Raw genomic sequence first — 15,721 nt, forward strand, 5'->3', positions numbered from 1 at the left:
AGAACTCCTGCAGTGCTCTCCCACACAACTGTTCTTGGCACTGAAGCACATTTTCAAACAAAGGGGGAAACATCTAGTCTTCAGAAGCAGGCTACTTGACAAGGTGTTTAAAGGATGTTTCCAGGTGAGGAATAAATGAGGCATCTGTACTGACTGAAAGGAAGCACCAATGACCTTCACCACAAGGCTCTCAGTAGAGGATGGTCACACAGCCACAGATCAAGAGAAAGGAAAAAAATTATTACATCCATCACTCTGCAAAACTCAAGCACCATTTCCCTCCCTTATTGCCAAAGGCCATTTACCTGCTGGTAATACTGCTGGGCTGGAGCCTGGGGCGCCTGCATCCGTCCAGCCACGGGGCCAGCTCGCCCTTTGGGCATGGGTTCTCTCTCATATTGTCCCTTGAGGCCATCCTGTCCCACTGGGAGCTCCCCCTGGGCTCTGCACAGCCTGTCCCGTAGCTGCACGATGTTTGGCTGCAATCAGAAAAGGACAGTGAAGGGAGCTGAGATGCACTGCCTGGCACCCAGTGCATCACACCAAGATGCTGAGTGGCCACTCACTGATGAGCTCTCTCTGAGCCTGCTTTATTTCATTGGAATAAGTCTTTTCTGCATGAGGCCATTGGAACTGCCTTACAACTGCCTCATTCTCAAACTAGCTGTCTACAAATATCAGCTGATGGAAGATGGGAAGTCAGAAGAGAACAACTAAATGTTAATGTAATTTCATCTGCCTTATCTGGCTTACAGGAGGGACACCCTTTGGCAGTCATTGGCTGCAGGCACAAGGGTGTGAAACCAAGAGGGAGCAGAAGTTTGCTGCCTGCCAGCTCAGCAAGGCCAGTGCAGGGTGAGTGGAACAGCCTGACTGTCACATTCCGAGGCACACGTCAAGTGGCAGTTCTGATGCTGAACTGTGCCAGAGCTCTGCCTGAAGCACACCTGCTCACAGACAGAGAGGGAGCAAAGAACCTCAAGGCCCCATACCTGGTTGGTGTTGGCAGGGAGGAAGGTGAGTGCTGCAGCCAGGCTTCCCTGAGCAGCCAGGAGGTTGGCATATTGGCTCATCTTCTCAGCCAAAAGGGTACCCATGGCGTTCGGGTCCACAGCCTGCGTGAGCTGCACGGCTTTGCGTAGGATCACGACTTTCTCTATTAAATCCTGGAAGATCAGGAGGGGAAAAACCCACCCACAAGTGAAAATAACAAAGTGAAGTAGGCCCTGGCTTAAGACTGTCCCTGGCAGGACCCCTCTCACCCAGTGGGGAGTGCAAGCCAAGTGCACGTTTCCCAAACAGCCACATCAGCACCAAAGGCACAGCTGCTCCCAGAGGATGGAACAGCAGCCACCCACCAAGCAGCTTCTAACAGCAGAGCCAGAAGAGTTCAAAAGAACTGCTTTTACCAGCAGGATTTCAGGGCTCTGTCAGCACTGAGCATCTCCATCAAGTGGATACTTTCATAAAATTATCTGGCAACAGCCTCAGAGAAAACAGACAACATCACACCTGTCACTATTACTGCTGCACATCCATTTACAGGGTTTTATTAAGACAGTTCTTATCCATCTTAAAAGGATCTAAAAACTCCCTTGGAAGAGTTATCTGTAGTTTCCTGGTTGTTACAGCAAAATGCTTTTCCTGATATTCACCAGAAATACTCTATATCTTGCCTTCCTTGCACATTCCCCAGTACCAGAGCTGGTCTTGGTTGGGTTTCCTTCTAGTCCTAAATTATAGGAACATTTTCTGTTAGGTTTTCTTATGTTTTTCTTACTGTATTTATACTGAAGGATACAAAAAATATTCATTTTCCAAAATTAAAGCCCTTTTAAAAATCTTACAAGGGATCTAATGAGAGGGTACCACAAAAAGATTTTAACCATACATTACTAATAAAGGTTGTTTTCTGTTTGCTTATCCCTATAAATCAGCACTTCAAAAAAGACAAGTGAAAAAAACCGCAAAGCAACAGCTTCTATTGCCACAATCATAGTAAACAAGCCACTAAATTAGGACTTCAACAATATTTTCCAATTTTACAGCCTGAGAGACCAAAGCTGTGCAATCAAAATGCAAATTTAAACTGAAGGTAAATCTGTAAATAAAGCCCTCAAAAATCAAATTATTTTGATAATTCAGAGAGTTAATGACATGAAGCAAAACTCAGATACACATCAGTTCCTTCAATTAACTAAAGAGTCTCACAGTATTGTCAAGTAAGTACTTTCTAACTGGTTCTTCAAAGGCCATAAACACATGGAAGAAACTAACATTGTATTATAAAATAAATTATTCCATTACTGCTTCATTCCACTCATCAACCTTATTCCCTCAAGGTATCTACTATAAGCAATGTATTTCACTGCTGGAAAGCAAACTTCGTAAACCCCTAGGGAAAATTCTCGTGAGAACCTTCCTACAACTGCCTCTCCAGATTTAAATCTAACTCTGTTGATTTCTTCTCCTGACCTTCCAAAAGTAAAAAAGTTCAAGTATTTCCTATCCACAAAAGATGCAAGCACTGAAAGACCCTTCTTTACCAAAACACTAAGTACTACAATTGTTTTACACAAGAAGTGTATTAGTATCACTAATGTGGTACTAATACACTTCTTGTGTAAAACAATTGCAGTACTAATGCGGTACTAATACCACAGTGTATTAGCACTCAAACAACAAGGCAAGCACAGGGGCCGCTGTACTTCCAACACATTTTCCAGTATCATATTTGTATGTTATTTTTCCAGAAAGGAAAGGCTTGCATCCTGATGCATCAGACAGCAAAGCTCTACACTAGGTAATTCGATTTGAGGACCAAATGATTTCAGCCTGTTATTACCAACATCATTCTTAAAAGGATCACCAACCTGAAGGGACAAGGGGCTGTTTCCATCCTGAACTTTGGTCCAACAAGCAACAAGTTTATCCACGTTGCCAGCACAAATGTAACAGAGGCAAGCTTGTGTCTGTAGAACGCTGTCCCCCTCATTCTCCAGCCTGCTACCCAGGAGATCTAGATAAAATAAGAAGAAAGATGCTGGTAAATCACTCTGGGTATCTCTCCCACCACTGCTGAAGCAACTGGCCAAGGAACTGTGAGCAAAGCCATGCTGCTGCTCCAGAATTATCCAGCCTGTGAAGTGTCCTTACCACAAAGGGCTGTAAACTCATCTGGCCTGGCATAAGTGAGCACAGCAGCCAATGCCTCTCTCCAATTCTGCAGGTCACAAGACTGCACAATCTCTTTCCAGTTCTTTGTCACAACTGCAGTGATGAGCTAGAGAAGGAGAGAGATCATAGTTAGGATTTGTTAAGATTTCCTCTGTATAATACACAGGATAATTTGGATCTTTGGATCTGCTCCAGTGTATTCATTCCCACTGCCTCCAGGGTCACAGCAGGTACTGCATTGCAGTTCAACAGCTGCACAAGAGCACATCTTACTTAAAAAGGAAAAAAAATCACAAAACAAGCTCAGAGAGCACAGCAGCCAATTATTTTTGCTAAAAAAATAAACAAGAAAAGAATACACAAATCTCCACAAGCTGTTGGCAGCTTGTTTTCAGCACTGTTTTTGCAAAGATAACCTACCAAGTATTTAGCTATAAAGTCTTCTACACAATGCCCAGGGAGATGTATGAATTTTGTTTGTCAAACTGTTTCATTCGGCTTTAAGCTCTCAGTGTCTAGCTGACCAGCAAGGGGCAGTTGAAAAGGCTGCATAAAGAAAGCAGCAAGTTGGCAGCAATATAATTACTGAGCTGGCTGTAGTAACCCTACACTGGCTGCCTCTGCAGAGCCCTCAGAATGAAACTCCAGTTTCTCCCTTCTAAAACTACCTCCAGTTATTTTGCTTTGGACAAAAGACAGACTTGGCAATTGTGCTGCTCTAGAGTGAACAAAGCCCTTCTCATGCCAAGACTTCAAGCTCAGAAAAAGATGAACAAGCAGTATGTGTGCAGTTTGGGACCAGAAGAGAAAAAACACACCTGAACAACAAATGCAACATCCTAACTACAAGGTCAATGTTTACTTGTCAGCATAGGTACAAGGTAACTGGTCAGCTCTTCATAAAAATACCATTTTCCAAAGGATGAACTACAGTGAAGAAATTCCTGTAAAAGCTGCCACCCTTGCTAAACCAACTCTTGTTTTAAAGCCACTTCTGTTTCAACCTCCTGTCACTACTTTCTCATATTGATAGTAAAAAAGAAAGATTTGCACATCCAGCATCTGCAACCCCTAGCATTGCAAAAAGCTGAAAATAACAATAACCAGTTGGCCATAACACATTGTCTCCTAGACAAAGGGTGATTAATCTACCCTGGGCATACTCTGCTCTCTCTTCTGAGCAAGCAGTAAAACAAAGCATCAGCAAAATCTGTCAAGACTGATCACGGGCAGAAATCAACATAATGCTGCTGGCCCTGAGCATGGGTCATGTGTGAAAAAACTGACAGAATAGCAGACTGAAATGTGCCCTTCTTAAGGCACTTGTCTTTATTGTTGACAATCTATTAGCGTATATGCAACTCAGAGACACTGGAGATGGGATAAAGAATACTCCTGTGTACTGATATTCAGGTGGTGTGCCTCTTCTCCCCTTATCAATGCATTAAAAAAGAGTAACAAAAATCCTTCTGCTCCAAGATCTTACTGACTTGAACACTTACTAACATCTGCTAGAAAAAAACCTATTAAATGGCAAGAAAACTTTTTAAGGTGAAAAAAGGAGTTGCCAAAGGCATGTGAGCATGTTACTTCTGACCTGCAAGCACATACCCTGGTGATTTTGCTCTGCATCTTGGCGAAGTACTTCTCCTGCGTCCGGGAGAGCAGCTCCTGCCCGCCGGCGATGGCCAGGATGATGGCATCAGCCATGCGGTTGTCGTGCAGGCACAGATCCACTGCACTTTCAAAGTTCCCTGTCAGCAGAGCCTGTGTGATCAGCCCATCCACATCTGCAACGAGACATGGGTGCACTTCCAAATGCTGCCACAAAAGCCACTGAGAGATGCAGCAGCAGGTGACACTGTCTGACTGTACAAGGCTGGCACAGGTCTCTGCAAACCAGCCTGCTCCTAGCTGGGTACTTACAGGGGTGCTCACCTTCCCCTCCAGCCTCAAACACACATGGAGCACAGCCATGCCAAAGGACACTGTCAAGCATTACTTACCTTGTGACAGAGCAAGCTCCTAGAGTTCTAAGAGGCCCCTAAAACAACTATCTGAATAGTGCCATAAAAAGTCAAACCTCGACAGGGGTCAGTGGCTTTTTGTTATTCAAGATCCCCAGGGAGTTCCTGTAGAAACAGCACTTCATGCCTGACCAAGCGTAACTCCTTTTATCACTCAGAGCTGCATGACAGCAATGGGGTACACAAGTGCTGTATAACTTCCTTCCTTCCTTCAAAAAGTTATATTTTCAAGTGCCTTGAGACTGCATGAGAATGCAGTTAGAGGCAAGTAATTACAATCCTTCACAATCTCTGCAGAATTTGCCTTCTCACTGGAACACCAGTATCAACAGCAGTACTTAAAAATAACAGTACATACAATAAAATCAAGGGTTTTTTGTACCTCCACTAACAGAAATGTTAAATGTTGTCTTTGCAGATCCCAAATCTTCAGTTTCTTTTTTATGGTCCTTCAGCGTCTAAGAGAAAGCAAAACATAACTCTGAGATTATGTAAACACTTAGAAAATACACACCTTTTAAAACCATATGGCTCTTGCACTGCAAGTTAAATTTAGAATTTCAGACTACCAGTCAACTCAGAGACCACTAACTTAGAAGGGAAGGTTATCCCTGTGTGCCAGTTTGGGCAGAGGTAAAGCTACTTTTCTTCACAGCAGACAGTATGGGGCTGTGTGATTTGTCCTGGAAACAGTGTTGATAATACAGAGATATTGCTGCTTTTGCTGAGCAGCACTTGCACAGCACCAAGGCCTTCTCTGCTTCTCCTACTGCACCTCTGGTGAGAGAGTGGGGAGTGCATGGGAAGTTGGGATGAGACATAACCAGGACAGCTGATCCCAAACTGACTCAGGGGATATTCCAGGCCCAATAAGGGACATTCCAGGCCACATAACATCATGCTCAGCATAATATAAAGCTGGAGGAAGAAGGAGGGGGATGTTTGCAGTGATGGCATTTTTCTTCTCAAGTCACTGTTACATGTGATGGAGCTCAGCTTTCTTAGGGATGCAAATCTGCCTGCTCATGGGAAGCAGTGAATTAATGCCTTGCTTTTCTTTCCTTTACCAATTAAAGTTCCTTTATCTCACAAGTACCAGCAGCCAGACACCTGGATCCTGGGTACCAACTTACATCTGTAGCCATATACACACAACCTGCTCCGAGCAAAGCTACAGCTACAATGAGAAAATCAGAATCCTTTTCTTTCCTTCTCTTTCAGCCTTAACCCCTACCAAGAACAGTCTACCATTAATGCTACCTAGGTTCCACTCTGCTCCACTTCAAATTTCAGCTCATCCTAGAAACTCTCTGCCCTAGATGTACACCCCAGTTTAATTAAGCAAATTACACATGAACACAAGCTTAATTTTTCAACACAGAAGTCCAATGTAGCACTCAGGACAGGAATGTTGAGTAGATAGAGGTTGCTTTTTCTGCAAAACTCCCCCAGAATATTAAGACAGAGACCACTTTGTGTGAGTACCTGGATTTTGAGATTTCAAACAAAACATTTCAATAATAAAAAATAGCATCAAAATAGAAGTCTCTTTTCACCACCCCTTTTCACACCACAGGCTAAGCAGAGTGCAGAACCTGACCCACCATCCACCTCCTCTGTCACAAGCCATTGCTCCAGTACATGAAGGGAGTTCAGGAACACCCTGCTTGTTCAGCTAAACTGAAGGACACAGCAGACCAAAGACATTAATTTGGAGGGGGAAGCAAGTCTGAAACAAACTTTATGTTTGGCTTGTGAAAAAGACACAGCATCTGGAAAATGGTTTTGTTGTCAGATAACTCTGGATGTGTGTCTGGTATCAGTTTGAGAGCATGTTGTGACTACCACAGGAATAATGTGCCCATCCAGTTCCTTTATGTATGTGACAGCATGCCCTGATGCATCACCAGCGGCTTCAGGCCAGACTCACAAATATTTAGGTAGGCTAAGGTCATGTTTGGCTGTGAATTCTCTCCTAGAAGAGACATTTGTGATGAGATATCCAATATCTTCATGACTGCATACAGCAAAACCCTTACACTGTCAGACACACAGACATCTGCCACTACAGAGTCTAAAGAACTAATGAGCAATCAAGCACCTAACCCAAGGAGAGCATCCTGGTTTCAGTGCCTTTAACAGGCTGTTTGTTATGTGGAGTCAAGTGCACCACCCCAACATGCATGAGCCTTAAACCCTGTCCTCATCTCCACAGAGAGCTGCAGACAGGCACCAAGCACAGGAAACACAGCCAAATTCTAATCCAAAAGGGAGACTGAGGGAATGGGGAAGAATGAAGTTGGCCTGTTCACACAGCAATACACTATTTTCAGTGCTAGTGACACCTCACAAGGCAGAGGCTGGGTCCTTAGTGCTAATTAGAGACCTGTCCTCATATGTAAAACACAGGATTGAAAACAATGCTATTCAAATAGTGTGTAAGATCCCAAATGATGACATGGTTGAGCACAAACTGCCTGCAATAAACATGGCTGAACATACTGCCTGAAGAAGATGAAATAAAAAAAACTCAGCAAGAGTCCAGTTTCACCATTATAAATAATTTTTAAAATTTCTGTATATCCTCAGCAGCAGGAAAAGCCAAGAAAATGAAATGCTGTTAAAAGGAAAAAAGTAAACACAGGGGAGGTCAGCAGGTTTAGTCTAGAGGGCAACAGATACCTCTCCCAAGAACTGTTCCTCTGTAGTCTGGCCTTCATCCCCCTCATTTGGCACAGATCCATCAGATTCTGTAGGAGCCTTCAGCAGAGAGAAGATGTCATAAAAATCCACCAGCAAGAGGCAGAAATACTTTGCATTGCAGAGTACAGTCACCTTTCCACCAACCAACAGTTAGAATCAGACCGAAAACCACAGAAATGCATTGGCAACATATGCTTGAGCCTCACAAACAGGGTAGAGGCCCTATTTCCTTGCTCTCTTGTCATTACACAGTATCTTGTGCTGTTTTCATCTTAGCTGCCTCAAAACATGCAACAAAAGTTTTTTTTTGCCCATGAGGCAGCTACAGAAGACTCTCAGCTGTCTGTGGCACAAAAGCACTGCAATCCTGCTGCAAACTCAGACCACTGCAATTACAGTGTGGGCAGTGCCTGAACTGTAGTTACCACTCTTGTAAGAAAAGTTACAGGACCACACTCTCAGTCCTGCTTTCTTTAAAGCCTGATGAAGGTGCTGTTCTAGAAATCAGGTGCCAATAAGATCTCTTATTAAAATCTGTGACTGAGAGCCCTTCACTGGAAAAGGATGGGAACATCTGAGTGCAAAAGAAGTTTTTTTTAAATAACACCTCCATCCTACTGAATGTAGAAACTTGCCACATGCTGGATTATTTGTGACTTACTTTGGAACAACTATCAAATGGAAAGAAAAATGATTCTTACTTTAAAAATTACCATGGCATTATGAAATTAACCACAGAGTTACATATATGTGTTTGCTTACCTCTCCCAAGACACCATCTGGAAGACCTTCTTTATTCAGAGCAGATGTGATCTAGAAAACAACAAATATTTAAGTAAGTACCCTTTTAAAGAAGCACCAAATTCTCAGATTGCAAAACTGGCACATGTAGCCACTACATTGCTTGCACAACAGTTAACATGAAATTAAACATTTTAACATGAAACTAAAGCCATTTCCTTTTCCAGCCTGGTGATGGATTTACTGCTAAGGTACCTGCACCCCAAGCTCTGATGGAAACAACAGCTACCCTATACATTTAAACCTTTAATTGTCAACTCAAGGGCCTCAAACCTCACTAGAGGTGCTGGAAACCACAGGAATAAAAGCAGTATCAGAACATGAAGGACAAAATCCTCTGTCTACTCTGGTCAGGGAAAATAAAGCAGTGACAATCCTTGTGGAACAGAGAGCCTGTCAGGAAGCTGTGGGTTCCTGACATCAGGCACTTGGCTGTGGGCTAGGGCTTTCCAAGGTAAAAAAAAAAAAAGAGTTAAAATGCCCAGCTTCTACTGCTTTGCAAAGCAAAACATGACTCCAGATTCAATTAGGGCTCTCAAAACCAGCAATTTTATGTACAGAGTTTCTATATTATTTCAGCATCAGGGAGTCTGGGTTTCACATTGCTCCTAAAATTATCTACCGCTTTTTGTATTGTAGGCTTTATTCTACCCTTGTAGAGTGGTTTGTGTAAAGAGCTGAGCTCAGATTGCTGGAGACAGTTTTCTCTTTCTTTTTTAATCACTGGTTTACAATAAAAATGAGAAATCCGGGACTTGGCTTCCATGAGAATCACAGGTTTTAAGAATATAACCCATCCAACCCACGTTCTTAACAGCTTATTACAAGAAGCTGCAATCTGTGATCCATGTTTTTACTTTCCTAATGCTACCAATTTCATCTGGGTATCACAGACTTTTAGATGGGCTGTATTGTGCTGCTTATTGACACTGAAAAACACATGGAGTCACCTTTGTGGAACATTTTCAGAAAACAGCTACATAAAAACAGGACCCTGAAGCTCTTCCCATCTGTTTCCTAAATATTGAAATAATGGGATAGGCCCAGCATTCCAAGCCACCCAGTTCAGCTGTGCCCATTTTCCCAGCTTCTCCACATGCACAGGGCATATAAAACCAGAGCAAAAGCAAGCAGTGGGGTTTAATCTCATGAGGCCACTCTGCAGAACCACTACTAAATTTCAACTGGATTTTCTGACTGAGACCTGCTTTTCAAAAACAGGATTACCCTTACTGTGCTTGCCCGAATATTGCACGAATATTTAAAAGCTGAGGACAAACTGTTATCAAAACCATGATTTTTTTTCCATAATCATATTAATTTTGCCCTGAAAGGTATTTAATTTGTGAGCACAATACACTTTAATGGAGCCAATCTTTGAAAATAAAACATTAGTTTGATATAATGAAAATGAGTCAAATGTTAAAATCCACTGAAACAGAACTAAAGAAATACCAGATAGTTCCTGGGTAAACAACTGAAAGCAATAGAGCCAAAAGGCACAGCAGGTAATTCCCTGTAACACTGAGTAAAAGTCTTCCAGCTAGGAAGAAAGGTCTATAAAGATGTGCAAATTGCTTCCTGGTAATCCAAATTTTGCTTTTCCAAATATAACCACGTTTGACCTTTGGGCTTGTTTTACTTTCAAAAATGAATGGTATCTTCCACAGATAAAGACTGTCCATGTCTAGTTAATGAAAACTGCTTATTCTTCTACCAGAAAGCCTAAAAGCAGATCCCATTCCACAATGCTCGAGTAGAAGGATGTCACATAGCAAAGTTACATGAATAGCCTGAACCGGTAAATATCAAAGTTTCTTCATGAGTGGGAATTTCATATCAACAATGGATAGCCAGATGCAGACACACCTCTGAAGTCTGCTGCCTGCTCTGGCATTTCCACTGAACATCCATATTGCAAGAAGACACAACTAATGAGAAAACCCAACAGAGCAAACTGTTTTCAGTAAGAATTCTGAAATTAAATTCTGAAATTCAAAAGTTACTTATCTCATATATCGCACATTTACCTTCTTCCTCAGATCATCCTTCCGGTATCCTAAGAGCTCGAGGTATCTAACACGTGAATCTTCTTCAAAGTTCACCTTTAAAAAGTTAAAGACTATTTTGCAATTCACAATTTTTCATTTTCTCCCTGACTGGCACAAAATGACCCAGTGAGACTTACTCCCCAGTAAACTGACTTTACCCAGTCAGTTTACTCTGAGTAGACTGAAGGCAATAATGAGAAATGCAAAAATCTTCAGTGACTTGGGCACCTGAGCAGGTGGGCAAGGCTTCCACCTGGTTATTGTAGGTGAACAATCTCTTTATCTGCTTCACTTGGAAACCTCTAAATGCTTAGTGTGAGCAGTGAAAGCCCATCTAAAGCTATCCCAAAGCTTTAATGCTTCTCATCAGCTCCCTGTACATATGTGTGCTGATGGGGAATATCAAAAACCATGGGATACCCTCACCCACACCTTTACTTTGCCACGATTCCTCACAAACCCCACAAACACCCCTGGTCCTGAGGACCTTCCTTCTTCTGGTGGGCCTCCTGCAGTGCCATGGCTTATGGGCACTATTCCCACAGCCTGCAGCTTTTAGCTCCCAGCACCCCTTCGGCTAAATGTGCAGAAGGAACCACCTCCTGGCGCTCCTGAAGGGCTGTCACCCTGTTACCTTTAAGAAGGCCCACACATTCCTCTCAAAGTCAGCCAGGGCCATGTCGATTTTCTTCTGGCAGTAGCTGACAAAGCCCTGGGACTGCACAGCCTCCTGCAGCTGGTTTGAGCGGGCCAGGAACTCCTTCTCTGTGACAACCTGGCTCACGTAGACATGGGGATGCTGCTGCTGCTGCTCCATGCCCGGCTGCTGCGGAGGCTTGGAATTCTCAAATGTCACCAGCTTGCCTCCAAACTGGAATTGAAGCACACATACAGTATGTGAAAATACAAGTATACAGCAGGGGAGCATGTATGAAAATGTATTTTATGTAACATATATATGATTATTGTCCAATAATTGAACACTCCTGACATCTGCTCACTTATTTGTTTCCCCTCCATCCCATACTTCTATGCAAGTAAGGAGATTGTTGGATAAGTAGGTTCACATTTAATAAGATCTGTAAGCAGAACCATTCCTGTAGCTGGTTTTTTCTCAGACAAAAGACAGACCAGAAACTGAGACCAGCAACAGTGGAGTATCTCATGATATTGCAATGCAGTTGCCAAAGAAACTTTTACTCTACATCATTAAGTAAATGCTCAAGCATGATGTCTACCCTGCTCTTGCCAGGCTGCTTAGCAGTTGAAACTCTACTGAGAGATAGGCAGTAAGTTGTGACAACATTTGAAGAGGTAAAATCAAAACAAGAAAATAATTAGGAGAGGCTTATATTATGTCATTCTATAACTCAAAGTGAATTTACACAGGCGAGTCCAGTAAAACCTGCATTGGAAAAAAGTCTAGTCAGGGAAAAGACTTACACCTGACTCCTAGGAAACCAGGACAAATAAGGGAATAAACAACATCATAAAATAACACATCAGTCAGTGGCTAGGCAACATCTCTTTGACAGGAGAAAATTGCATTTAATTTGTGCATCAGATGATGAATAAACAGATATACGATGCTGAAAATTGCAGCAGAGAAATCAAATTCAAATGGACAGGCTACAGTCTCCAGAAGTTTCCAAATAAACAGCCTGTGGGTTTAGAAAGTAAGCCAAAAGTGGAACCAAGGAACAAAAAAGCTGAGCTTGCCATCCCCTCAGCTGGCTCCTCTGCAAATCAACCAGCCATGGAGGAACCCACCCTTGTGCTGCTACAGCAACTTCTGTTACCTTGATCCAAGCTAACCTGAGTGATCTCCACCATATTGATTCACATGAGTGCAGTTTGGAGCTATGAAGTCTCAGATACTTGCCCAGTTTGGTCTCATTCCCCCCAGTGTATATTTATTTACTCTAAAGCAAGCACTGCACAGAAACAACAGTGAAGCCCTAATGCCAAGACACAAACAAATGTCTCTCAGCAGCGTTTCTTGTCCCAAGCATTTTGGTCAGGCTTTTGCTGTCCCCAGTACTCTGTCTGGAAGCTGCCCCAAGCATCTCTCATTATGGTAACAAAGAGGAAGATTGCCCAAGGTGGAGCCCCACAGTGAACTCTACCTTTCCTAAGGAGTTTAGCAGGTGCCAGCACTCTCTCCCTACCTGCCAGGCCAGCCCTGCCCACCCCTGTCTCCTCCTTACCGAGAAGGACGCTCCCATGGGTCGCCGGATCCACTTGGGTGGTTTCTTCAGAGGCATCACCACACTCTGTGGGGCAGTCTGCTGGGGAAGCTGCAGGGGAGGCAGGGGCTGGCCCGTGCCAAATGGATCAAGGTTCCCAAAAGACGAGGAGAGCTTTGATAACACAAAGGGGAAAAAGCAGAAATTATATTACTCTAGTAAACTAAAAATTTATTTGTGCACTGAAGTGGTACTCCTGGCAAGCAGGGCTGCAGGCAGCCACTGAAGACTTCCCATATTTTGTTCCCCACCCCCCTTTCTGTCCCTATTCTGAACAATTTTCAGCACCTGGTCAACTTGCTTCTGCCTCAGGCCATCGGCGCTGCCGCCCATGATGGAGTAGACACTGATGCGCCCGTCAAAGGAGGCTGCAGACAGCACAGCAGGGTTCCTTGGGCACCACTGGATGTCAAAGCACCACTGGGTGTTGGTGGGCAGCTCGTACAGCACCTGGAGAGCAAAACCAAGCCAAACAAATCAGAGCTTTCATGGAGCACACGGCCCAGTAGCAACAATCTTCCCATGTGCCCTGAGGCTGGTCTGCTCTCCCTGCTCCCCAGCAGCTTCCACATCACCATATGCACTGACAATGGGCAAACCCTCATCATTTCCAAACAGGAGAACATCACACACCACTGCTTCATCTCCTTCTTCTCCCATTAAATCTTCTGTTTGATCCTCACAGGACAAACTATGCAGGTGGGGTATGACTGTGCTGTCCCACTGACATTCATGCTAGCTTATTCAGAGCTGATTTATCCTCACACGCTATATGGAGGAAGTCTGTTTTCATAGGAAAACTGAAAAGGATAAAACCTGCACCCTGGACAGATAGCCTTTTGTGCCCTGGAACAGACAAACTCCCCTTACAGCAGATATTTAACCACAAACCAGGAGAGACACAAAAAACAAAGTGCTAGCTGTCAGCAAAATGCTGTCTCCCATGGAACTAATTTTTATTTTTAATAAAAACATGCAGCATTGTTCAACTACACGTAAAAACTTCATAACAGCACAGGATCCAGCTCATCTAACACTGTACAGCTTTTGCACTTTTGGGCTCATATCTGAATTTTAGAAACATTTCCCACTCCAAAACTATTGTCCACTATTATAATATAATTATTTCCCATTATTGCAAGGAGTCCTCCAGCGTATCTGAAGCCTTTCTCCTGGTCTAGGGACAAACACTGTCTGAAAAACAGATCTGCATTCTCTTTGAAAGGTATTCCTAGGCCCAAAAGGGCAGAGTGGGAACACATCTCAGTAGCTCTCACTGATCTGCTACAACTATGGCAACCTGCAGAAACCCTCCTGACTGGAAAAAGTTCTTATAGAAGGAAAAAGGCTATTGCAACAATGATCCAGCCAGACTGGACCCAAGATAAAAGAATAGGAAGCATATACTTAATTGAAGTGCAACCATTTCCATCTCTTATAATGAACAGGGACATCACTACTCAGTAAGAGAGAAGCTACAAGGACAAATGCGTAATATTGACAATACCAGGAAGGAATCCTGCACCACCACAACAAGCTCAGAAGACACATATAGCAAACAGGATAGAGGGCAACATTCCCCAGAAGCATCATTCCTAGGAATGCAAGCACAGGAACATGTGCTTTGCATCTGTCCCCTCTGAACAGACATTTCTGAGTTTTTAAAAGTGGTATGCATACAATACCTCGCCCGTGTTAGGGTTGGAGCAGAGAATTTTAGCATCCTTCCCACAGCTAAGTAGCAGCTCTGGATCTGCCAGACTCCAAGCAATGGCCAATATACCCCTGCATGAAAAGCCACAACAACAAAAAAAAGCTTAATGCAAAATGGTGGTAAACAAAGCATATTAAGAAGCTCAGCACTCCACATCAAAATTCTCTCTCCACTCCTTCCTCTTACAGGAGGAGGAATTTTTCAATGTTATCAGCCCTCATTTTGTTGAAATAGATGTTTTCTATTTTCTGCATGAAAGGTTATAAAGATGCAGCCATTGTATCTGAAAATTAAATGCAACAGTCATATGGGAGAACCTGGGCATCAGTAACCATATGGTTTGTTTGCCTGCAGTATCACTAATATCCAGTGTGCAAACCCATAGGTAAGGTCAGTGACTAGGAAGTTTTTCAGCTTTTCATTAGCAAGACATTCACGTCAGCAGCACCCACTGGCAGCAGTTTTGGCAGAAGCCACAACACTCTTCTCCTTTCTTAAATCAATCATTGGATTTGATCAATAAGGAAAGTTTCACCAACAATGGAGGAGGGACAAGAATTTAACAAAATCATCCACTATACCGAAACTGAATGCATTTATAGGGACACAGAAACTGTGCAAACCCACATGAGGATGTGCCTACATGCACCTCCAGTATGCTATTCAGCCAAAATCAACTACTACTCATTTTTTTTTCCCTTAGGTTCCTCTTCTTAAAAAACTTAGAAGCAAACTATTAGCTTTATTGTTTCAGGAGCCTGGTGGGTTTATTTGTTTATTTTTGGGGCCTACTTCCTTCAGAGTACCAAGCTCCAAAAACACAAATCTTTCATGGCACAGGGCTGGCTGGCCAGCAAGCCAGCATTACAGCATGGCTGCTGCTGAGATTGCCAGCACCAAGGGAGCCTTCATCCCCAGGGAACAGCAGAAGTGAGGTGTACAAACTGGGACAGTCACCACAGTGCAAATACCACGGAGCACACCACACTATGTAACACTCAT

General features: G+C 43.2%; 1 protein-coding gene across 10 annotated transcripts in view; it reads right to left on the reverse strand.

The window, feature by feature from the left end:
- The window catches only part of SEC31A (SEC31 homolog A, COPII component), a 38,977-nt gene that overhangs the window by 15,599 nt on the left and 7,657 nt on the right, over positions 1-15,721 (reverse strand). For 7 of the 10 annotated variants that reach the window (XM_021549217.3, XM_021549216.3, XM_021549214.3 and 4 more), the window contains exons 8-20: positions 14,691-14,790; positions 13,294-13,455; positions 12,967-13,119; positions 11,394-11,630; positions 10,739-10,813; positions 8,670-8,720; positions 7,887-7,964; positions 5,587-5,662; positions 4,789-4,967; positions 3,157-3,283; positions 2,874-3,019; positions 993-1,166; positions 306-479 (exon numbers count right to left, since the gene is read on the reverse strand). In XM_021549217.3, the coding sequence (XP_021404892.2) occupies positions 306-479; positions 993-1,166; positions 2,874-3,019; positions 3,157-3,283; positions 4,789-4,967; positions 5,587-5,662; positions 7,887-7,964; positions 8,670-8,720; positions 10,739-10,813; positions 11,394-11,630; positions 12,967-13,119; positions 13,294-13,455; positions 14,691-14,790 (1,732 nt within the window). The remainder of the gene's footprint in view (positions 1-305; positions 480-992; positions 1,167-2,873; positions 3,020-3,156; positions 3,284-4,788; positions 4,968-5,586; positions 5,663-7,886; positions 7,965-8,669; positions 8,721-10,738; positions 10,814-11,393; positions 11,631-12,966; positions 13,120-13,293; positions 13,456-14,690; positions 14,791-15,721) is intronic. The other 3 variants (XM_077782994.1, XM_077782993.1, XM_077782992.1) reach the window with 1 other exon arrangement.

Source organism: Lonchura striata, chromosome 4 (genome assembly GCF_046129695.1).
Source record: "Lonchura striata isolate bLonStr1 chromosome 4, bLonStr1.mat, whole genome shotgun sequence".
Classification (NCBI taxonomy): Eukaryota; Metazoa; Chordata; class Aves; order Passeriformes; family Estrildidae; genus Lonchura; species Lonchura striata.